Here is a 24,687-nt window from a genome sequence, read left to right on the forward strand (position 1 = left end):
TTTGGTGCCTTGTAGATGGGACATTCGAGAACGACATGGTCAGCAGTTTGTTCCTCCGCGCCGCATTCGCAGGCCGATGAGGGAGCCAGACCCCACTTGTGCATGTTGGAATGGAAGCGACCGACTCCGGTTTGGATTCTGTTGAGCTTGACCCAAGTCGGCCGAGGCAGGTCCATACCAGAGGGGCACGCCACCGGGTGGGGTATAAAACCATGTAGTTTGGTGTCGGTGGCGCAACACGCTGCTTTCCAAGTATCTTCCATGAAGTGTGCTGCGCTGATGGCATGATCGCTGAATGGATGTAGTAATTCAACAGCAGCCCCGGCACAAAGGGGTGTCTTGACTTTAGTTGACGGGGGAATTCCTGAGGAGGGATGTTGAGTTTTGCATGGAGCAAGTGGTTAGGATCCTCCGCCCGGCGAGCCAGGTGTATGATGGCTCCCTTTCGGCGGAGCTCAGCAGGTTGGATGCCTGCAAAGATTTATAAGTATTCTGTTGGAGTTGGGCGCAGGCATTCAGTCTTCAGTCACAGTTCGCAATGCGTCGTTGATTGGGCTGTCGATGAGGCGGGTGTGGGCACTGCGGCACCAGGCAGGGGCGCAGTATTCAGCAGTGGAGTGAACCAGAGCCAGGGTTGCAGTGCGCAAGGTGTCAGCACCTGCACCCCAAGTTGTGCCTGCCAGACGTCTCAGCAGGGCGACACGAGACGTCAGCTTTTTGCGTAGTGACTGTAAACGGTAGGCTATGTGAGTGACCGTAGGATTTAATTAAGTTAATTTTATAAGAGTTTTGTTAATTTTTTATCGGTTTGGTTGTTGCCATGTTTTTTCGTAAAGCTGTTTGCTTGCAAGAATAGAGTTTTCAATATTGATTCTGATGGATAGGTCTATTGGTTGGATTCCAGGTCTTTCCGAATACTCTGTTTCATTCTTATGGGGAGTGGATCTTTCGAGTTTCATAACTTGTCATTGATTGGTGGAATCTTTTTGGTGGTTTTATTGGGATATGAGGTTTCACTGTTGTTTCGAATGTTTAGATTGATTGAAGATTTCGTTGTACTTTGATGAGTCTTTTGATAAAAATCATTGAAACATTGGTTTTAGGTAATCATTGATAGTGTAATTTTGATAAATATAACTAACCTGGAAATTAAATTTGTTGGTATGATGTCACTTAAAGCTTATAAAAATAATAGCTTTTTCAAAACAACGTTACTCTAAGTTTTTTATTGTTTATTTGTACGAATAAATTTTACATTTTTATTTCAGATGATGCTAATACCAACTAAACAATCAACATTCCCTTTATGCAATGAGAACACCCAAATTAATTGGAAGACAAGGAAGACAAGGAAGACAAGCCCCTTCACGTGGCCCCCCCGTCAGTAACATACGAAATTATACAAAATACGAATGCAAAACGAAGCTTGTCAAACAAGAGCTAATGAGTCTGTTCAGCACAGGGTGGGTAAGGAAATGCCCTTTTTGGGCACGGCAGTGCTCGCACTGTCGAAAAGTACCGACGACCCACCGTACTGCAGCTGAACACCGAGGGCATCACGGCCAGCAAGCTCAACATCATCGAGCACCTGGCCACCAAGCATCAAGCCCTCATCATCTTCTTTCAGGAGACTCACTGTACATCTGTGGATAAGTTGGTAATAACCAACTTCACACTCGTAGGCGCAACCTGCAGCATTAAACATGGCCTCGCCATGTTTGTCCATGACCGGCTGAGCTGGTCCTTGGTTGACCAATCCCAAGCCCAACAAATTACCAAACAATAACATGGTGAAATGAAAAAATATGTACCTATGCATGATGTAAATAAATGAACATTTACTGAAAACTAAAAAACCTTAATTGTCACAAAATGAACTTGAAACGTTGTTGTGATCGATTTAACATAAACCGCTAATCTCATATAAATCGTGTTCAGACTTGTTTAAAAAATAGGTTACATCGATTCTAACAGAATAGATATTGCTATATGGCTGGAAATAATTAATAAATTTGGTTTTGCTGTATAAAAACAAGCACAAAGTTATTGCTATATGTGTTTAACTTTGACTCAGTTTCAAAATTGACATTTTGTAGCCTATGCGCAAACTTATCGCAAATCACGAAGGTTATACAATTCTATGTTGAGTTTCTTTATTTTTAACCGCCATTTTTAATAAGTGAATTCGTGAAGAGTAGATTATAGCTAGAACACACATAAAAACTTAATAAGTTGTTGCAAAAGTGTTGCCAAAACATGAATGTTTGCCAGAAAATAGCAAAATAGATCAAAGGTAAAGAGATTTTTTTATCCATTTATTTTGGAATCTGAGCAAACGAAAGGTGACTTATTATAAATTTTTAAATTTCTACTGTATGTTTTTATGTGAAAAAGTGAATCTTGTTATAACTAAAAAAAACCTTATGAACTTATAAGCTACCAACCCCTGAATGGTAAATTTATATCGATACTACAAAAGTTCTGGAGTTTGCCTAATGCAACGCATATGTACGTAGGGTGGGCCGTTTTTGATTTTTTTTTTTAAATTCAAAAATGGCTAGTCATAAAAAGTGGCACATGCATGAAAAAATTACCTGTGCAAAATTTTGTCAGTTTGGGGGTGCATCTTCTGCCCCCGCAGGGGGGTCAAACTTTCAATTTTTTGAAAAAAATGGGGAAATTTCACTTTCCGTTTTAACATATTTTTTTTATAATTTTTCTACTGGCTAGTTATATATTGTAAGTGGGATGTACCCAGAAGTTTCCTATGTAAAGGCATGTTCGAAGCTTAAAGTTTACTGCACCTGCATCGACGACCAAAATGCTGAATTTTCACTACTTTGAAATGCTATTTTGTCATTGCTCAATAAACAAACTTGTCGCAAAAGGCCGACATGGTGTTAACATTGTACGTTCATTTATGTTCTGTCCACTAACTTTGCAGGAGGATACGAACTGACAAACTATAAGACGTAGTCTTGCTTAAACTAAAAGCAATAGTAGCCTACGTTTGATCAGTTGCAGCTATAAAACGTGTAATGAAATTGCGCTCTTCTGATTCGCGTGTGTGACGTCATTATTATTTTATTTCGGACGCAGGCATTCTTTCTTTATTGGTACACGCGGTGTTTTGTGTTTTCAACTCGTTGCAGTCTTGAGTTTGTTCGCTGGTGTTAGGTTCCTATGTTTACAGAGTAATGATGTTCTTTTCTTTTTACGTATGTATTTATGTTCTGTATTTAGATATCATACTTTTAAGTTAATTAAAACTTCAGTAAGTGAAATGTCTGGTTATTGTAACAGAACAATTAATTAACTTATTTGAAAATGGAAAGCAAGTTTTATAAACCTAACGTCTTCAAGGCTGATCCAAGTTCTGCGCAATCCAAGAAAACCTGGCTTCATTGGTACTAACAATTCACGGGATTCTTAGAAGGTACACCGGATGCGACTGATGTGGACAAGCTGAGATGCTTGATTGCGCATGTAGATGCCGACGTTTATGACTATATTAGTGAGTGCGACACGTTTGACAATGCAGTCGCTACACTACGTGCTCTTTATGAGAAACCTATCAACAGTAGTTTCTCACGTTACCAATTGAAAACTTGCAAACAAGAAACAAGTCAATCGCTAGATGACTATCTACAAAAGCTAAAAACGTTAGCCAAAGATTGGGATTACAGACAGGTGACAGCAATAGAATATCGAAACGAAGCTATATGCGAAACGTTCATTTCTGGTATTGTCTCTCACGAGATTCGATAGTGTCTTTTGGAAAACAACACACCAGAGACCACAACGCTAGAAGCTATTTTCAAGCAAGCTCGTTCCCTAGAAATTGCTCATCGAAACTCCAAACAATATGACAGGCCGTTTGGGTCAAAGCCGATTTTTGAGTATCATGATGAACCCAGTACTGCTGCTCTTCCAAACCAACTTGCGGGTAGTTCCAATCAATCCAGCTTCAAATCAAAATGTGGATATTGTGGAAGTTTTCCAAAACATGCTAGGTCGCTGTGCCCTGCCAAAAAAGTTAAGTGCTACAAATGCAACGCTTACGGACACTACGCGGTGGTTTGTCGCACGAGTTGGAAGAAGTCTTCTGCAATGGAATCGCTCGCGGTGGTATCATCGTCGGAACCAACAGGAGATCCCCCGACAAAGGTAAATGTTAGAATTAGCATCAATGGCATTTGGGCTAATGCATTAATTGACACCCGATCCAGTTTAAGCCATGTGGATAAAGAGTTTGTTCGAAGGCATAATCTTGTAGTTCACCCACAATCATGTAAAATTGGAATGGCGATAAAAGGAAAAGCGTCCAGTAGTCAAGGTTATTGTCAAGTAAACATTGAACTCGGGCAACACAAGTATGTTGATGTCAATCTGGTGATTTTGAAACACTTACTAACTGACGTAATTTTGGGCCAAGACTTCTTAAAACAACATGAGTCAATAAAAATTGATTTTGGTGGAAAGGAACCATTACTTCAGCTTGGCGCTCTAGGAAAAATTAAGACACCTCTCATGCCAAAACTTTTTGAACATTTGACTGCAGATTGCAAACCTATTGCCACAAAATCAAGAAAACAATTTATTACTAATAAAAAATTTATTGAGAATGCCATTCGAACGCAACTAGCTAATAGAATAATTCGTCCAAGTACCTCCCCATCGAGAGCCCAAGTTCTTGTTGTGTCTGGGGAAAATGAAGAAATTCAGCGGAAAAGAATGTGTGTGGATTATAGCCGCACAATTAACAAATTCACTGATTTAGACGCTTACCCATTACCCAATATGCAAGATCAAGTAAATAAAATTGCACAATACACGTTCTTCAGCACACTCGATCTCAAAAGTGCTTATCAGCAAATTGAAATTCCCGAAGCTGATCGCTTGTACACCGCTTTTGAAGTAAATGGTCAAATGTACGAGTACAATGTCATTCCATTCGGCTTAACTAACGCGATGCCATGGTTTCAAAGAATTATAGATGACATTATTGATCGACATTCTTGTAAAAGTACTTTTGCTTACTTAGACAATGTAACAGTGTGTGGCAAAACAAAACAGGAGCATGATGAAAATCTGCGTCACTTCCTGGATGTTGCAAAAGACTGCAGCCTTACTTTTAATGAAATGAAGTGCAAGTACTCATGTGAAACAATTGATCTTCTAGGGTACAGAGTTCAAAATGGAAATATAATTCCAGATCCAGAAAGAGTAAGGCCCCTCCTTCAAATACCTGTGCCCCGGAGTACAAAGTCTCTACGACGAATTGTCGGGTTATCAGCATACTATGCACGTTGGATACCAAAGTATTCGGATAAAATAAAGCCTCTAAAGGAAACAGCATCATTTCCATTGAATCAAGATGCTGAAAACGCGTTTAAAACCTTAAAACAAGTGTTGGTGGACGCGACGTTGCAAGCTATTGATGAAAATTTGCCTTTTTGTGTTGAAACCGATGCGTCGGACGTAGCACTGTCAGCAATACTTCAACAAAACTGTAAACCGGTTGCATTTTTCTCTCGCACCTTGAATCGCAATGAGAAGCATCATGCAAGTGTTGAGAAAGAGGCCACAGCAATAGTGGAAGCTGTTCGAAAATGGTCGCATTTTCTCCACGGCCGTCGTTTTAGCCTCGTCACCGATCAAAATTCGGTAAAGTTTATGTTTGACAAAAAAATCATGGCAAAATTAAAAACTACAAAATTCTCCAATGGAGAGCTGAACTTTCACAATTTTCTTACGACATTATCTACAGGCCTGGGACTTTGAACGTAGCACCAGATGCTATTTCAAGAGCATATTGTGCCAGCACAGCAGACACTACACTGTACGAAATTCACGACAAATTATGTCACCCAGGGGTAACAAGAATGTTTCATTTTATTCGTATGAAAAATTTACCGTATTCAGTTGAAGACGTTCGACGTTTGACTGCTAATTGTGCAGTATGCTGTGAAGTAAAGCCACGATTTTATAAGCCACCGAATGCTACTTTAACACTTTGCTCCTCAAAGGGAGGCCAGATTTGGCCCCCCCCTCATATTTCCTTTGATTATTTGAAGCACAGTAACGCCATGCACTTGGTTTTTCTTGACTTTTCCTAAAATTGCCAGGCGGATCTGATGATATTAAATTTGATGCTAACAGTTGTGTAGTTTTCTTGTAAATTCAAGATTTTGGTGAATTTTTGCTATTTCTAGCTAACTTCCAGCAAAGCGTGAAATGGATTACATTGCGATAACAAGCCATAAGCTCATAATTGCTTCGTGCATCGATATGCGCGAGCAGAGAGAAACGTCCTCTTGTTTTCCTTTGTTTGGTTTGACCTCAATAATACAAAGCGCGTTATTTCTTACGTTACAAAAGAAAGGCCAGTGATCACAAAGCTATTAATTAGAAAAAATAATAGCAAACGTTTTTTGCGTTATCAGCTCTACAAAGAAGAATAGCAATCCATGATCAAAATAGTAGGCTATGTAGGCCACAAACTATTCAAAACAGTTGTTTCAAGCAGATAATATTCATTGACGAATAAAAAGCGTTACAATAAGAAATCTTGGGTAAAGGCACGAAAACATGGTTTCGAAATAAATGTTCTATGGAAATACTCTCATTGACAAGCATTGCAATTGCGGAAATGTATGACTGCAAATGCTTTTGGGAGAAGCCGTAGAGAAATAGCGTTTTTGCAAACAGTAATTGTGAGATACACTCAAAATTATGAGATAGGCTCCATTTACACGTAGCAGCTAACTCGATGGCGTCCCTTCCCTGCTTTATGTCGCCTACTTGTTGTTATGTCCTGCATTTTTGTTTCACCGTGCACTGTGTGTTGTTCCAAAGAGCGCAAAATAAAGATGATAATGCCTCATGTACAATACAAAATATTTTGTAATGTAGACAAGACATAAAGTTAGGCGTCACATTAGACAAAAAACAAATCAGCTTTCTTGATCATTGATTCAACATCTGAATACGTTGCGCCAATGTACAGTATAAGAGGCCGGCTATTGTGAAGATCCGCCATTTATAAACGATCCGATTATACCAAAAGTGAGACAAACTAGTGGATCAAAGAATGAACAGACAATGCTGAGGAAACTAAATCTAAGTGACGAACAATACCGATGTCTTCATTTATCTTGGAAAAATGCTGCCTGAACTTATCAACAAAAAATACAGTAAATAACGGCAAGGATCCCGAAAGCAGAATTTGCTCGACTTTGGCATGAATTTAGTCAGACATCTACAGTAATAATTCCACACATACAATAACGGGCTCTCAACGGCTGTAAGATACATAATAATCAACCTGGTTCTGGGCGGTTTGTGTAACAGCTTAGGGGAAGACACTACTTGAAATGATGCACCACACAAAAGATTTTCAATGAAGACTGAGTCTAAAAACCGATGTGGATTGTGCTTCACAATGACTTCAAGTTTAGGACAGAAAAGGCACAAAAATATCACGATAAAAATAAAGACCTTTGGGAAATTTTCGAGAATCATAACACGATGCAAATACCAAAAACGCGTAGTTTGCATGCTGGTCTAAGCTGGCCGGCAACAACAAAGGTAGACAATACAGGCAGTTTATAATTCGATAACAGCGCAATAAACATTATAAATACGTAAACCGACAATTTTCTTTTACAAACATATTACGTCTAATAGTAAATTTTCCCCCAACAATTTTTTGTAAAGCGCTTGCAAACCACGGTTTTGTAAAATAATTCATCATTATTATTTTTTTTTACTTCTCGGATATTGTAAAACGTCATCAGCAAAATCACAAAAAGATTTCATTACTTCAATGTAGTAGGCCTAAGAATTTTTTATAGAATTGTAGCCACGTTGTTTCAACAAAGAAGCCATTTTTTGGCAATATAAAGTTATAGAAAATAATTTGCAATCATGCAAATGTTTGGAAAGAATTTAGGAAGTCTTCTCACAATCTGGCACAAAATGATTATGTTTATTGTATCTCTGCAATATTTTTTACGACAAACTTTGAAACTTCGTTATAATCATTTTTATCTTTGAAGTCAAAAGTTAATTTTTTTTTGGCCAGAAACATAATCGCTGCCTTGCTGATGTTGTCGCCTTTACGCGTATTTTTTGTGCTTCAAACAATAAGGAACCAGTCAGCAATCCAGTCCTTTTACATTGATTCAACATTTGTAAACGTTAAATTTATGTAGATTTGCTGACTGTGGGTTATTTCACATTTCCTTTGTTTACGCATGTTCCTCGATTCGCTGTTGCATTATTTCGACGCTGGCGGACTAAAAATGTTATTTCAAATTGATTGACACAATCTTCAATAAAAAGTGAGCTTCGAACTTAGCTTTGTTGATGTAAATGCTGTATTTTTGTGGATGTAATTTATGAGTCATGTTTATAAACACCCGTAAGCGAAATCACTTATGATGTGGCCTGCATGATATTTGTGTTGCGACTTGACACAAATCCACAATTTCAAAAGCACCTAATTTGAACTTAGAAATTTCAGATAATTTCAACAACTTGTTCAATTGTCTTCTCTCTACTAAAAATATTCATACTACAAACTCAATTGTAGACATAAAATACACAAACGAAGATGTAAACAGCTATTCAAGCAGGCTAAGGTGTTACTTATGAGAAATTTGGTTCCATAAAACTAGAAGCTAGCCATGAGTTTCGGAATGCATTAGTTTAGGATAAAAATGTAAGACAACAAACGCAGTTTTTTTTTTTTTTCAAATTCGTGTAACAATGTTACTCTGATTGTAACTATTTTAGAATCAGTGAGTAGCTTACAATAAGATTTTCTCGCAAGTCGTAAATTCTAATCAATGCAATGATTCGGCACACCGCACACACACTTCGTGCGTTCGATCGAGCTCTTTGTTATTCAGAAGTTTGCATGAAATCGGATTAGCACGGTAATTAAATAGCGGCAAGTTAAATCAAAATTGTCATTTTTGGGTACCTTTGCAAAAATTGAAATATCAAGTTTAACATATAAAATTTTAAAATAATGACTTTTCAAACTTATAGACAAATGATTTGCTTTCACACCAGTGCAACTTCTGTTGAAATAGCACCAGCGGATAACACGTAACAGCTGATTGAATTTGATCCAAAAATGGCCCCCCCTTGAGCAGTTAACTTCCAAAAAAACGTTGAAAAGCAAAGGGTTAATCAAATCTACCCAACCGTTTGAGAGACTGAACATAAAGGCCCGATACCATCAGTTTCTAAAAATCGTTATTTTCTTACTATCGTGGATGAGTATTCTTGTTTTCAGTTTGTATTTCCTTGTGCTGATACCAGTGGCGATACTGTGATTTCATGTTTGCATAATTTGTTTTCAGTATACGGTACGCCTAGCATTATCCATTCTGATAACGCCAAAGCGTTTAAATTCTCTAAGAGGTTAAAAGAGTACTTGAGAAATTTGTCTGTTGCGACTAGTTTCACTTCTGTAAATAACCTCCAAGGAAATGCTCAATGTGAACGTTACAATGGTACTGCCATAAAACTGTGTTTAAGATCGAAAAAATTACGTACTGCCCACTGGGAAGCTGTGTTACCCAAGGCTTTACATTCGATCCGATCATTGCTTAAAACTGCCACAAACGAAACCCCTCACGATCGCTTGTTTAAGTTTTCACGACGATCATCGTTTGGCACTTCTGTCCCGACTTGGCTCGAAGATGGCCCTGTGTATGTTAGACGGCATGTGAGAAACAGTAAATATGAACCTCTTGTTGACAGTGCCGAGATTCTCAAAAGTAATCTGAATTATGCCCGTGTACGTTTCGAAAATTGTCATGAAGCCACTGTATCTGCCAGAGATCTTGCCCCCACAGGACATTCGTCTTCACCTCCATCACAAGAGGGCGTGCTTGAACCTGATAGCATGGGAGTTAGCCCAGCAGATAATAGGCCTACCGACTTACTGCTCGCCGAAGTTGACGACTCGCCCAACAAGGTTGTGAAAGCACAAACTGAAGTGGGTTGGCAATCATCAAGAGAAGGTAAACCTCCTGATAAGCTATCTTACTAAATGTGTTCTCTTTAAGCAACCGTGTGATTATATTTGCTATGTATTCGCTATTAATATTCTCACTATTTTGGTGGAGGAGATTGTAATGAAATTGCGCTCTTCTGATTCGCGTGTGTGACGTCATTATTATTTTATTTCAGACGCAGGCATTCTTTCTTTATTGGTACACGCGGTGTTTTGTGTTTTCAACTCGTTGCAGTCTTGAGTTTGTTAGCTGGTGTTAGGTTCCTATGTTTACAGAGTAATGATGTTCTTTTCTGTTTACGTATGTATTTATGTTCTGTATTTAGATATCATACTTTTAAGTTAATTAAAACTTCAGTAAGTGAAATGTCTGGTTACTATTATTGTGGTTATTGTATTATTATTAGTGGTTATTGTACAACAACCTATAATTTACTTCAGAATAAAAGCAATATGATCTGCAGGTTCCGTAAATGGAATGTACTGTACAGTTCCACCTGAATTGTTATCATGATTTTGTTTACACAAGTTTGTCATTTCGAAATGTTTTCAGGATGGGCATAAAACGCATTCCTCTATATTACTTTGTTGAGGATATTGGGGGTTTATTCGATAGCTTCTGAGGAGAGTGTAGAATTTTAAAGAAATGTTTTTGGCCATTAGTGAAATTGCTTTCCTTTATAATGGCAAACCATACTGGAATATAAATATTCATAATATAGTCCACACGTTCCACTAATACAGCTGACGGTTCGTTAGATGCAACATCTAAACGTAGGATTATATGGCTTGTGGCTGTGGTCAACCATCCTGAGATTGGCTGTGGTCAACCATCTTGAGTGGTTTGTCATACCTGGACTCCTATATGCGAAATGAATTGATATATCTCTAATTGTCACTGCTCTGTGTATGTGTAGAGGATATTTTTGGTCAGTGCTGAGGTCATTTTCATCAATTTCAATCTCTGGTGCAGGAACTGCTTTATATTTTACAACATCTAGTTGTGTAACAGTGGCTAGCTGCTTTATAATGGGCCCAGTGAAGCTATTAGGTCTGCTAGTATTGCCATATCTTTTATAAGATGCCTAAGAGGCAATTCATTACTATGGAGTAGGCATATTAACCATTGAAGTGGCTTTTGGAAATGATCTTCTAGGAGATTTATCACGACGCATTTTTGACATGTGTTTAGTGCGGTTCCATCGCATCCAATTGCCATTACATTATTGCAGCTAATTTTATTGGATCCAAGATATTCAAGAATCCCGGTAGCTAATGACATATTGGATCGGTTGGCTGCAGTAAAATGACCAATAAAATGATAACTTGGCTCCTCAAGTAAAGTAATGTGTTCTTCAAGTGCGAAATGTTTTCGAAGTCGCCCAGCAATTTCATTTTGTTTGATGGTTTCATCTTTTCGGCCATCAAAATATATGCTTTGCAAATTTATGCACATGATAGGCCTACTTTCCATTTGAGTTGTAAACCTCATTTTTTTCTCGCTCTTCTCACTTTGCTTTTATCTATGACTGATTAAGATTTGCTATCCGTTACAAATCCGGCATCTTGTAGAAATGATGAAGCAATAAGTGCTGCAGACCTATCTGATACTACTAATACTACAGCAAATACTACTAAACTGAAAGTAACCTTGCTTTTTCTGGGTTTTCGGAGGCAAAACTGGGTTGATAATCAAAATCTTCGAAGCGTTCTTCATTGGATGACAAAGTTTCTGAGCTTGAATAGTTTTAACCAAAGCGCTACTTGTGCCTGCTTCTGGATCTTTACGTAAAGAACGGAATTGTTCTGATCTTGCGACTCTCCTCGGAAAACGTTAAAGTTAGATTTTGTGGCCGATTTATCATGTTTATCAATTACCATTATGCGAGTTGTTCTTTGATCAAGAAGGAACTGTTGTTCTGTAACAGGGACACGATATTCCTGCGGGCAAGTACATTGCAGAAAATTGGAACACTTAGGCTACAACAACCGATTTCAAATATTTTTACTTTGCAGATTCTTTCATTTGGTCCAAATTTTACTGAAATTTAGGCCCACCTCTAGAATTTGACTTCAAAATGTTATTCATTTTTTTGTAACTCTTTATCATAAATATGTACTGATGTTCGTACCTCATTCGTATCATCCTGCAAAGTTAATGGAGAGAACATAAATGAGCGTACAGCGTTAACACCATCTCGCCCTTTTGCGACAAGTTTGTTTATTGAGTAATGACAAAATAGCATCTCAAATTGGAGAAAATTCAGCATTTTGGTCGTCGATGCAGGGACAGTAAACCTTAAGCTTCGAACATGCCTTTACATAGGAAAGTTCTGGGTACATCCCACTTACAATTTATAACTAGCCAGTAGAAAAAGTATAAAAAAATTATGTTAAAACGGAAAGTGAAATTTCCCCATTTTTTTCAAAAATTGAAAGTTTGACCCCCCTGCGGGGGCAGAAGATGCACCCCCAAACTGACAAAATTTTGCACAGGTAATTTTTTCATGCATGTGCCACTTTTTATGACTAGCCGTTTTTGAATTTCGAAAAAAAGTCAAAAACGGCCCACCCTAATATGTAGCCTACCAAAGACGTTTTTTAATAAAACAGCTTTAAAACTAATTTATGCAATACAACTTACCACGATTCAAAAATGTTGTGTTGTTATTTTAAAACAGTAAGTTATAGGTAATCATTATCTTTTCAGATGAATTGTACTTATGGAATAGGAAGAATATACATAAGTAATCTCTGAATGGCTAAGAATGAACATGAAATTAATTGTTGTTGTAGCAGGTAGAAACTATAAATCACTTCATAAAACTGCCAGTATAAAAGTTTTAGCATCAACAAATTAAACCATGCCTGTGTTTAACAAAATTAACAGGGGTTGAAAATGTGAGAAAAAAAATACTTGACACTAATCCTTTTTTACAAATGTAAGCGTGGGATCGATCACGGATCCAATAGCTCAACAATAAAACTTTCAGAACAGAATGGAGTTGAAACTTTAACTAAACGGTGTTGCCGTTTAAAAGTCTCATGTGACACATTCAAAGTCTTTTATTATTTTTAGATGAAGATCATAAAAACAATTTAGGCGTTTGCAAATCATAAGTGTGCTTTAAGTTGCTGGAGATACCTCATCTTGATTTTCTACGCAAAAGCGTTACAAACTGAATTGTATAGCATATAAAAAATTAGCAAATAAATATATAAGCAGATGTATTATCCTTGAGAGGTATAAAAGAATTATTTCAACAAACTGTAAACTGAAAGTTTTTGCTCTAAAATTATTGACTTTCGCGGATTATACCACCTTCGCGGATAACATCAACAGCCATCCCAGCGTTCCCCCACCCCAGCCTCTACACTGGCGATTTTAACTGACACCACACTGACTGGGGCTACAACTCCATCAACAACGACGGAGAAAGTCTGGCCGCTTGGGCGACCAACAACAACCTCGCCCTCTTATACGATCCTAAGGGCGCACCGAGCTTCCTTTCCGGTTGTTGGAACACTGGAACGAACCCAGACCTGGCTTTCGCAAGTGATGACTCCGATGATCGCCAGCCGGACAGACGTGTGCTAGAGAAGTTCCCAAGGTCTCAACACCGACCCTCGCTAATCACGCCCCCCTTGCTTGCCACACCTATTCCGAGAAAGCCTGTCAAGCGATGGAACTTCAGAAAGGCCGATTGGGAATACTACAGCTTCCTCACAAACGAAGCTACGCAGTACCTCCCATCCCCACACACCATCAAAGTGGATGAAGCCTACCAGGACTTCTGTGATGCAATCATATCTGCGGAAAAATATTCCATCCCGCGAGGTCAACGGAAAAACTACATACCTTGCTGGGATGTGGAGTGCGACAGGCTCTACCGCGACTTCCTCCGTTCCCCCCAGGGCACCGCCACAACCAACTCAGTAACAGTCCTGCTGGCAAGATTGGATTCAAAGAGGAAGAAGTGCTGGACAGAAGCCATAGACTCTTGAAATCGACTTCGCGCACTCCAGCCGCACAGCATGGAGTACACTCAACAACCTCACTGGCAGATCACGTGCCTCTGGTCGCCAATGCCCCATTTCAGCAAATACCATCGCCTCACAACTTGTGAAAAATGGAGTGCACAGAACGAGAGACCGTGAATCAGACAAGTCCGTCCTCAAGGAAATGACGGACCTCTGGAAGGTCCCAACACCTGTCGAGGGCAACATCTTGAGTGAGTTTACCTCAGAAGAATTTGCCTCCGCTCTCCAGCACCTAAAGCCAGGCAAATTCCCGGGCTTTGACCACCTATGCTCGGAACTAATACTCCAAACTGCCCCCTCTATGAGGTCCTGGTTAAAAGACTTCCTTTCCTGCTGCTTGTGTCACCTGCGCATCCCAAGAATCTGGAGAAGAGCCCTAGTGGTTGCAGTCCCAAAGCCGAAGAAGCCCTCAGGGGATCCGAAGAGCTATCGCCCCAACTCTCTGCTCTGTATCCTCTTCAAGATACTCGAGAGACTTATCTACGCCCGTGTCGAACTGATAATAGACCCTCAGCTCCCTCGGGAACAAGCCGGCTTTCGCCACGGAAGATCAACCGTAGACCAGGTCACTCTGATGACCCAAGACATCGAGGACAGCTTCTCGGCAAAAAAGAAGGCTGGCGCCGTGTTTGTCGATCTCACAGCTGCCTATGACACTGTATGGCACAGCGGCCTTACCTGCAAACTACTCCGTCTCCTTCCTGACAGGCACATGGTCCATATGATTATGGAACTTGTGCAAAACCGCAGCTTTACCCTTTCCACCGGTAGCGGCCGACGAAGTAAACTACGTCGACTAAGGAACGGCGTCCCACAGGGCTCTGTCCTGACTCCCCTCCTCTTTAACACTTACATCTATGACCTGCCTGACACCATCTCCAGGAAGTATGCTTACGCAGACGATCTGGCTCTCCTGCATCCAGCCGGAGATTGGCAGCCAATGGAGAGGAACTTAAGCCAGGATATGTCAACTATATCAACATATCTCCAGAAATGGAAGCTACAGCTCAGCAAGGCAAAGACAGTGTCGGCGGCCTTCCATCTAAACAACAAGGAAGCAAAACGTGAGATCAACATTATCACCCACGACGAACACCTCCCCTACTGCGCCGAACCCATCTACCTCGGCGTAACCCTGGACAGGTCACTCACGTACCGACGACACCTGGAGTCACTGCGCAAAAAACTATCTGCGCGCGTTGCACTTTTGAGGCGGCTGGCGGGTTCCGGCTGGGGAGCTGATGCGAAAACCCTTCGCACAGCTACCTTGGCCCTCGTCCATTCTACCGCTGAGTACTGCGCACCAGTGTGGTGCCATAGCTCTCACACCCGCCACATTGACACCGCCATCAATGACGCACTACGCACTGTGACTGGATGCCTGCGTCCCACTCCAACGGACTGCCTTCCCATCCTTGCAGGCATCCAACCTGCTGAGCTTCGCCGTAAAGGAGCCATGATTTCCCTTGCTCGTCGCGCACTGGACCCTGACCACCTCCTCCACAGTACACTCCAGCGCCTACCTGGAGGACAGCAGCGACTGAAATCAAGACGCCTATTTGTGCCTACCGCACGACAGCTTCTGAACAACGTTGAAGATCTTGGAATAAGTGCAGCACACTGGACGAACTACACATGGAACATGGAGTGGCAAATTAACACCTCTCGACTCCGTGATTTCCTACCCGACGTCGATCTCCACCCTCCGGGAATGTCCCTCGCAAGACTTGCGTGGGTCCGGCTTAACCGCCTACGAACCGGCGTCGGTCGCTTTCGTTCAGACGTGTGCAGATGGGGCCTGGCTCCCTCACCGGGATGCGAGTGTGGCGCCACAGAACAGATAGTAGATCATGTCGTCCATGGCTGCCCAATCCATCAACCATCACATGGTTATTACCAACTTATCCACAGATGTACAGTGAGTCTCCTGGAGGAGGATGATGAGAGATTGATGCTTGGTGGCCAGGTGCTCGATGATGTTGAGCTTCGATGAGCTTCGTTGAGCTCGATGATGTTGAGCTCGATGATGTTGATGTTCAACTTGGCCTTTCTTTTTTCCAGTGTACAAGTCAAATTCATACAGATATCCTGATTTTGAATCGCACCGACATCACATTTTGAAGCGCCATTTTATAGGCTTTCCTTTCACATATTGGCGTAAGATGTTGTGCTCTTTAAATTTAATCATGTGCTCATCGATTGCTTGATGCTCTCTTGGTGATAAGGTTGCTAAAAAAGAACGATTAAAGTGATCTAAAACAGGCCTTAGCTTATAAGCTCTGTCATGTTTGGGGTCATCACGACTTGTCATAAATTGATTGTCATTGAAGTGAAGATACGCACGGAGCTCTTCAAGTCTTCTCAGTGACATGATGTTTGCAATATAAGGAACAGCAAGGTCAGCGTCACTACACCAATAGTTTCGCAAACAGGAATGAACGTGCGTAGCCCATGATTATGTGCATTCCAAAGAACGCTTTCATTCCTTCCAAGCCTACGGAAAGAACATGGCCTTTCTGCTGACTATACAACATAGTCTGATGGATTACAATTTCAGTCAGAAACTGTTCAAAACTTGCCATTGAAACAAAAATTTCATATGGAGTTGAACATCACATTATCAAGAACTTGTCCATATGCATAATTAGATAATAGGTCATCATTTTTGTAGAGGCCAGCTGCTTCGTTCAGAGGTACTTTTTTCCAGAGAAATACATTTTCCTTTGATGTAGTTGCCACATCTTCTGTTCGACCATGAAATGTTACATCATCCTTTAATTGTGGTGCATCTGGTGGGTCAATAATAACTTCAATCGGCTCGTCAATACAACCAATGCTTTCAAATTGTACGACATCATTTTCCAAAAATTCCAAATCTTCTTCATCGAGAACAAGATCACACTACGACGACGACTAAATATTTTTGAGTAAAATTTTACGGAATTACTCTAAAGTCTAAATAGCAGTAGTCACTTTGTGCATCAACTTAAACTTTGATTTCTTAAACATTTTTGACTTTCACTTCTGAGCGTTTATTGATTAGTCACTTTTACACTTTGTTTCTCTTATTTCCTTCTAGAATTCACATTTATGTTTATTTTATTCTGATGATATCTCTTGAAAAGAGTCAGACGACACATCAGCTTCCAGCTTGTGAGGGACATTCTGCTCGCTATTTTCGATTAACCCTATTCGGACTAACGGGTGGACGGGTTCCGTCCATACCTAAAACTTTTATCGATTGCATGAAAGTTACTGGCTCAAATTAGCTGAAGTTTTATGACTTTTCCTAAAAATTATCCATCTTTGTTTTAGTAATAAAATGACATTTTTATGTGGTATAGTTTTTTAGTTATCAGCAGTTTTTGACACCCTACTCCTAAAATTGCCAGGTCATCTGAAAAACTTTATCATCTTGTACAAGCAAGTTAGCAAACATTTGTATTGTTTTGTGCCTTCAAAGATTTGCTGCGTGACCTACATGACTACTGACCATTTCGGATTGCATGCATGACTGGACCGTGTGCCTTTAACGAAGATATTAGCGTTTTCAGGAAAATATGACGGAGACATCAGAAAAATTAAAAAAAAAATGACTACTTTTAGCAAAAAAGCAATAGCAAAAAACTGGTAAAGTATGTGCGTCCACTTAAAATTTTAACTAGTTTGTCAATGATTTTGCTTTAACTTTGCGAAAAAAGAAACCTCGTAACGTTTTTATATCAAAAGTTATTAGCAAATGAAAGTGTGGATGGAATAAGTCCACACGTCAGGCCATTACCTCACAAAAATAGCTTAGTCCGAATAGGGTTAATTGACTGCGACAATATATCATGCAGCATCTCGATAATAGCCAGCTATCACCTCTCCCTCTCAATGCTATTAGATCAAATCTTTTAAGATCTAAAGACAAACAAAACAAAGTAACCTTAGCGGGTTTAACATGTTTTGTTACAAAGAGATATAGCATAATTAAAATGATCAACTCAAACGTTTTTGACACGTACGTGTGTCGTCATCAGGAATTACATATCTGCAGTATACATAAAATTATAAGATAAATCTGACTATGCACTATAACTGTAACGACACTCCTGACTGTAAAGTACAAACTGAACAAGTGATACTAAAATGATTAGTGAATACTGAAAAGTATCGTTCCTTTTGTGTGTGTTCTAATTGTTTGGCACATGCCTATACTTTACATATCTGTGATATATTTCCCACTGTATAATTTATTCGTAATTATTCTTGTATCACTTGTTAAGTTTGTGCTTTTCAATCCGGAGTGTCGTTATAGTTATAATGCTAAGTCAAATTTATCTTATAATTTTCATTTTATGTGTATTGCGGATTTAAAATTCCTGATGAGGGCACACATACGTGTCGAAAACGTTTGAGTTGATGTTTTTAATAAAGTTATATCTCTTTATAATAAAATATGTTAAAGCCGCAAAAGTTATTTTGTTTTCTTTGTCTGTGGCACAACAAAGCATACTGTAGCATTATATTTTTAAGATCTGTCGACGTTTTGTTAATATTAAATTGTTTCTTTTTAGACAGCGGAAATAAATTAATCATAATATTCGCTTAAGACATCATCTTCGTTACAACCACAGTAATTTTTAATACAATTAAATACCGAGATAACTGGAAAGAACTATGCATGAATGCTGAAGCGTGGAAAAGGCATAGTACACAAAGAAAGAAGATATATCAAGGTGTTGTTTCATGGCAAAATATTATATCATTATTTAAGATCTAACGAATATTGTTCAAAAGTTATAGTAAGTTCCATACGATCACATACATGAAATAATTCCACCAGAATACCGTCAGAACTCACCCATGCACGAGGGAGGTTCCGAGCTCCATCGCCCGTTTCTTTGACAAGTGGATTCAGACTCACCAAACAATCGACGGTTCGCGACGCAACTGTACGCTACTGTATCCCCGACAACCCATCTGTCATTGTTGATGTCAACTTGGGAATTTTGAGGCACAGCTCTATCACGGCAGGTTATTACTAAAACAAATGGAAATGTGACAAATGAAACAATTTATCTTTAGCGTAGTAATCGTGCATGGGAATTAAATTTTCTCGACTTTTATCAAATAATTATAATGTTTGAACTTCTATAAGTTTTAAAATCTGAATTACCTCTTTTCATTATTGTTTCGGGAGAGAGTTTGCTTTCTTGTACCAAAGACAAGCAAGCCACAACAATACAGCCGTGTTGAGCGTTATAACAATATATTTTACATATTTACAAATAGTTTTAACTGTCGAACATTTTCGGCTTAACTTAAACCCTCATCAGGAATCTGAAAATATTTATAAAAATGCAATAAATATCAACTGTTTGAAGGTAACTAGCTAAATGACTACAGGCACATGATCATTTGCCTTACAATAAACTATAACCGATCCACAGATCAAAAGACTCATCAATGTACAACGAAATCTTCAATCAACCTAAACATTCGAAGCGTGTCCCTTGCCAACTCCAGAAGATCAACACCAATTAGAAGAAATCCTCAAATATTTAAAAGTCCTAAAACTAAAGGATCAATCACCAAGCGCTTTTCGACCTCAAAAACGCATTAAATTAGATTTTATTCTGTTATGGTTTTGTACGATTTGTCAATAAAATATGATTGAAACTGTACTGTTTTGTTTCTTTTGTCAGTCAGCACATAAGTTTTATTAAACAGAAAGATTTCCAGTAAAAATTAAAACACAGCAAAAAATAAGTCGTAAAGCACATACACAAAGAAACATACACAAATTATATTGATGACGGCAAAGTAGTGACATCATCAGAACAGACGATACGTTTCGTATAAAAATACGCCAATCCTTTTTTTAGTTTGATGATAGGTGTAAATTTTGTTATCTCTGACACAAAAGGAAACATTAACTCATTGGCCACTTTCATGTGTACTCAATACATTTAGATAGGAATTTTTGTCAAATTTGTTTTTTTGACAATAATTCCTATCTTTAGAAAGTTGCTTGTCAACAGCACCAAAGCAATAATACGTTTTCGAACACAAGCCCACAAAACCTGTGCCTTCCCATTCTTCCTTAAATAAACCAGGAGTACGCTTATCATTTTTTTGTTGGGCAATACAACACTCCTATGGAACAAATTCACTGCCATTACACTTCATTGAAACGAAATGGAATCGAACTAATAGACCTATCCATCAGAATCAATAATGAAAACTCTACTCCTGCAAGCAAATAGCTTTACGAAAATCCATGGCTACAACCAAACCGATAAAAAATAAACAAAACTTTTATGAAATTAACTTAATTAAAATCTACATATTAACCGATCTACAATTTTTAGGTCCATACGCATGCAGACAGTTTGCTAATTTAAACGCGATCAGCCCGCCCTACGTATTGTACGGGGAGAAGAACAAACATGCGTTGATATAGGCTATATGGTATTTCAAATCGTGATGTTCTGTATGCCTAGAACCAAAAGATCTGCAGATCTGCAGTGCTCACTTTGATATATCGTCATCAAGCGAAAAATGCGTTATTTTTGATATAGCGTTGTCGGTCGAAAAATGTGCCCAGAATCTAGCGTCACCACTTAGCGTCACTACATTTACTTGTTGGATCCTACATCTAATACTACTGACATCATTGGGACGTTCAATTTTTCCTCGAACCATGCGAATAGACAGGTTTTTAGAAATCATGAAATTCCTAAATTTTGATTAAAAAACGAACAGAAGAAGAAATCCTCTACATGACAAGTTGGCACTTGCTTGAACATTTTTACCTGCCTTGACAAACTGTAAGTGGTGAAAATATAAAAAGATTAAATTTATCTAGAACAATTTATTAAAGTAAACATTTAAACAAATGGGAAGTCAAAGAACAAAAATACAGACAAACGAACAAATATAGCAGCAAACAACAATATCGATGTTAATTACAAACAAACCTCTACAACTTGGAACATCATGTGACCAGGTACCATCTCTACCGCAAGTAACTCTCTCATCTCCAACCAGTCTGTAATTATCCGGACATCTGTAAGTAATGGTATCCCCTAACCCAGCCACACTTCCCTCAAAGCTTTGACGGATCGATGCAAACTGTGGCCGATTAGGGATGGGACATTGAACACCTAGACAACAAATTGAGGAAAACAATGCTTCAAACCTCACATAACTATAAATTAATTTGCAATAATGTAGAAACGATATAATAAAAATTATATAGTTGATTTATTTGAAGGCTCATTCAACATTTATAAGAGAAATTACAAGCATTGGATAAGAATTGGCCCAAACTGAGCATGAAGTTATAGAATCTAGCTGCAACTTTTCTTGTTGTTAGACTTTCGACAGTTTGTGCTTTTAAAAGTAATTATGCTGAGTGGCATTCCTTCAAACGTTACTGTGAGGTGACATTAAATAAATTCTTTTCCAAAGTTAAGGTATTTGTAAGATTGACTGGTCAAGTGAGGCAGATAATAAGGCAACCCACGTGTGCAAGTTGGGACATCGAAAGTCCAAGTCTTGTCTCTCTCGCATGCCACAGTCAAACTATCCCTTTGTCTTCCTTCCATCCTATGTCCTTCATTGCATTCGTAAGTGAAGCGCTCACCAAGGCGCAATCTTGGTTCTATCGTTGATATCTTTCCAAAATCAAAACTATCAGGAACGATGCATTCGATTACTGCATTTGAAAATATAGATGGTCACTTTGTCGTAAAAAATTCAATCAATTACTATCTTAGCGATAAACTTCTAATATTAGAAACGTTCTGTATCAAGGCGTTCAATAATCTCTTTACCACACTGTACGTTTTTATGTTTTGACATTTACAGAGTTGCAGCGAATGTAACAGTTGATGTGAGATAATATTTCAATGACATTAAATCTGCGGAAGTTGCAGTAAAGTTAAAAACTGACTAAGAACTAATCTAAGTTTATCGCCAATAAGATGAAGAGCTTTGTTACGTCGACAAGTTGGCAGCCTTCTAGACCATTGTCTGTTCCTTTGACAAGTCACAGTCATTTCTCTACTTTCTTGATTCTCCATTTCGTAACCATGGTTACACGTATAAGTCAGCTTTCCTCCCAAAGCAATATAGTTGCTCTTCGTGTATCGGCTGTCAGTTGATGACGATCCGAAGCGAGGTCTGTTTACACGACAATCGATCTCTGCACAAATCCAAAGTGACATCAACACAAACACAGGATAACATCTCAGCAAGTGGCAACAAATCGTAAGCCACCAGTTTGAAATATCACAACTTTGAACTTCATAACAAGCTATCAGATCCACAAAGTTCCACAAAACAACTTATCCAATTCACTGGTTGCTGGATACTAGTTGTCTTTGAACTGCTAAGTTCATCAGAAGCGCATCCAGCAAGTAGGTTTAGAGAAGGAGGCGATTTAAAAAAACGCAGTGACATGTAGTTCTACATTAACTCGATCTTGCAAACACACCGGGAATAAAGTTACTTTTCTATGTTTTGAGAGAATCATCAAAATGTTGAGGAATGAGCAATATACACGTGCAATCATCAAACACACCATGAATAAAGTTACTTTTCTATGTTTTGAAAGAATCACCAAAATGTTGAGAAATGATCAATATTTGCTTGATTACAATGTTGGTGGTCTGCACACAAATAGACAAAGTTTCAATAGTTTACTTTGATCTGACAAACATGATTTTGCCATCACAATAAATATAACTGACCAACACAAGTAGGTTCACCACGACTCCAGGACGAATCTGCTCTGCAAGTCGCTTTCACCTCTCCGCTCGGGTTGCTTTCCATTCTGTATCTATCCGCGCAAGTATACGTGATGACGTCATCCAGGGTAAACGAAGCTCTTTGAGGTGAGACCAAAACAAACTGGGGGTGGTTTGGGACAAAGCATAGAATTTCTGTAATAACATCGAAACGGATGAGTTTTAATAAATTTATTTTGTATAAATGTTTGACTGTGCTAATGCGGACGCAAAGTTATGAGAGCTTCTGGACCTTTAATTACATTTACTAAAATGCAGGTGATGGATGCATAAACGTGCATCAACATCAACGTTGTGCATCAACGCGGTGGATGCATCAAGAGTAACAAGAATGGAACGCAAGACGCGGATTAATTAGTCAAACAAAGTCATCATTACTTTCACAAGTAGGTGTTCTCTCGCTCCACGTCCTGTTTATCTGACAAGATGCTCTCAGCCTTCCACTTTCCACACCAACCATCTTGTATGTGTAATCACACGAGTGCTCAATCACGCTCTTGTAGAAGAGGAAGCGTTGTCCTTCCTGGTCTTCGTCTACTGGACTTACCGATCCAGATTCAGGAGACCGGGGGATTCTGCATCGAATCTCTATACAAAAGCGTTGTTGTTAAGACTTTACAATGAAGGTATTCTTGTAAACGATTGTTTTAATTTTAAAAGCAAATACAAATGTTATGTTCCATCATGGAAAATTATGCAGATGTCAACAAGAATTGTGACGTAGTTGCAAAACAAAGCTTCACTCAAACAAAAATTCTTGTCCTACCTGTTTCGCATCTTTCTCCCTCGTAGCCATCCACACAATAACAACGGAAGCTTTTTATTCGGTTCACACAAGTTCCCCTGTTTAAACAAGTCTCCCCTGCACATTCGTCAGCTAAAGAAACAGAAGGCTCTTTACTTAATGGTATAGTATAAAAAATTTCACTATAATTCCTGTGCTTGTAAATTAAACTTCAATATTATTTACTAAAATTATGACCATGTTTTAAGATTGTATTTCGCATTACTTGTCAGGCGACATGCTAATACATTCACAAGATGGAGTTATCATATTTATAATAAGCGATATTTTTTTTATAACTATTTGATGTGCCAGGATGTATAAATACCAACATCTGATTCCCTCTTCGAAGAGGTAGTTGCGAGTTACACTTGACGCGAAATTTTTAATGGGTTGGATAGAAAGATATCCCAAAATTCTATTTTAATAATTTAGCTCAGTGACGTAGCCACAAAGACAATTTTTTAAAAAGAAACTGCTGGGGAGCATATTTTAATACTTAATATTTTACAGTAATATTTCAAATATTTTAATCTGTCGTAACTAAAAATAGATTTTTATTGTGGGGGTAAGGTAAAATTTTACGGGAGGGTCCTTTTGCTTTCCAAGCCCCCATAGCCATGTCTCTGATAGAAATATTTAAAACTTGAAAATGCAGTTCTGAAAATGCTTTGGAGCAGAAAATGTTACCTAATTTGTATCGTTTACTATGGAGAGTGGGAGGGTTAAATATAATTTCAACTTTAACACTGAGTTTAGGATACAACAGTACATTCTAAGACCCTAAGAAAGATTATTTTGAAATTTCCGCCAAACTTTCGCCTCGACCCTGAAAAAAAATTTTCGTGTAAAAGTGTCTTGTATTTTATTGACGCCACTTTTTGCTTATGGAATAATAATTTCAAATATTGTTTGCAACTGTACTAAAACACGCTAATAATGTTGCATGACATCCGCAATTTTTTTTCTTCTGTTTTGGTTCATCGTAAAACACACAAAAGTGATCATTCTTATTTGTGCGCATGACCGCG

At 38.7% G+C, this 24,687-nt stretch overlaps 1 protein-coding gene across 1 annotated transcript in view; it reads right to left on the reverse strand.

The window, feature by feature from the left end:
- LOC145769167 (membrane cofactor protein-like) overlaps positions 1 to 22,173 on the reverse strand; it is a 78,453-nt gene extending 56,280 nt beyond the window's left edge. Inside the window, exons 1-4 of the mRNA XM_082580761.1 lie at positions 22,065 to 22,173; positions 21,588 to 21,779; positions 21,040 to 21,225; positions 18,921 to 19,100 (exon numbers count right to left, since the gene is read on the reverse strand). Of these exons, the coding sequence (XP_082436887.1) occupies positions 18,921 to 19,100; positions 21,040 to 21,225; positions 21,588 to 21,779; positions 22,065 to 22,146 (640 nt within the window). The 5' untranslated portion in view covers positions 22,147 to 22,173. The remainder of the gene's footprint in view (positions 1 to 18,920; positions 19,101 to 21,039; positions 21,226 to 21,587; positions 21,780 to 22,064) is intronic.
- Between the last annotated feature and the right edge of the window lie 2,514 nt (positions 22,174 to 24,687).

The sequence above is a fragment of the Aplidium turbinatum genome, chromosome 1 (genome assembly GCF_918807975.1).
Source record: "Aplidium turbinatum chromosome 1, kaAplTurb1.1, whole genome shotgun sequence".
In the NCBI taxonomy this organism is placed as follows: Eukaryota; Metazoa; Chordata; class Ascidiacea; order Aplousobranchia; family Polyclinidae; genus Aplidium; species Aplidium turbinatum.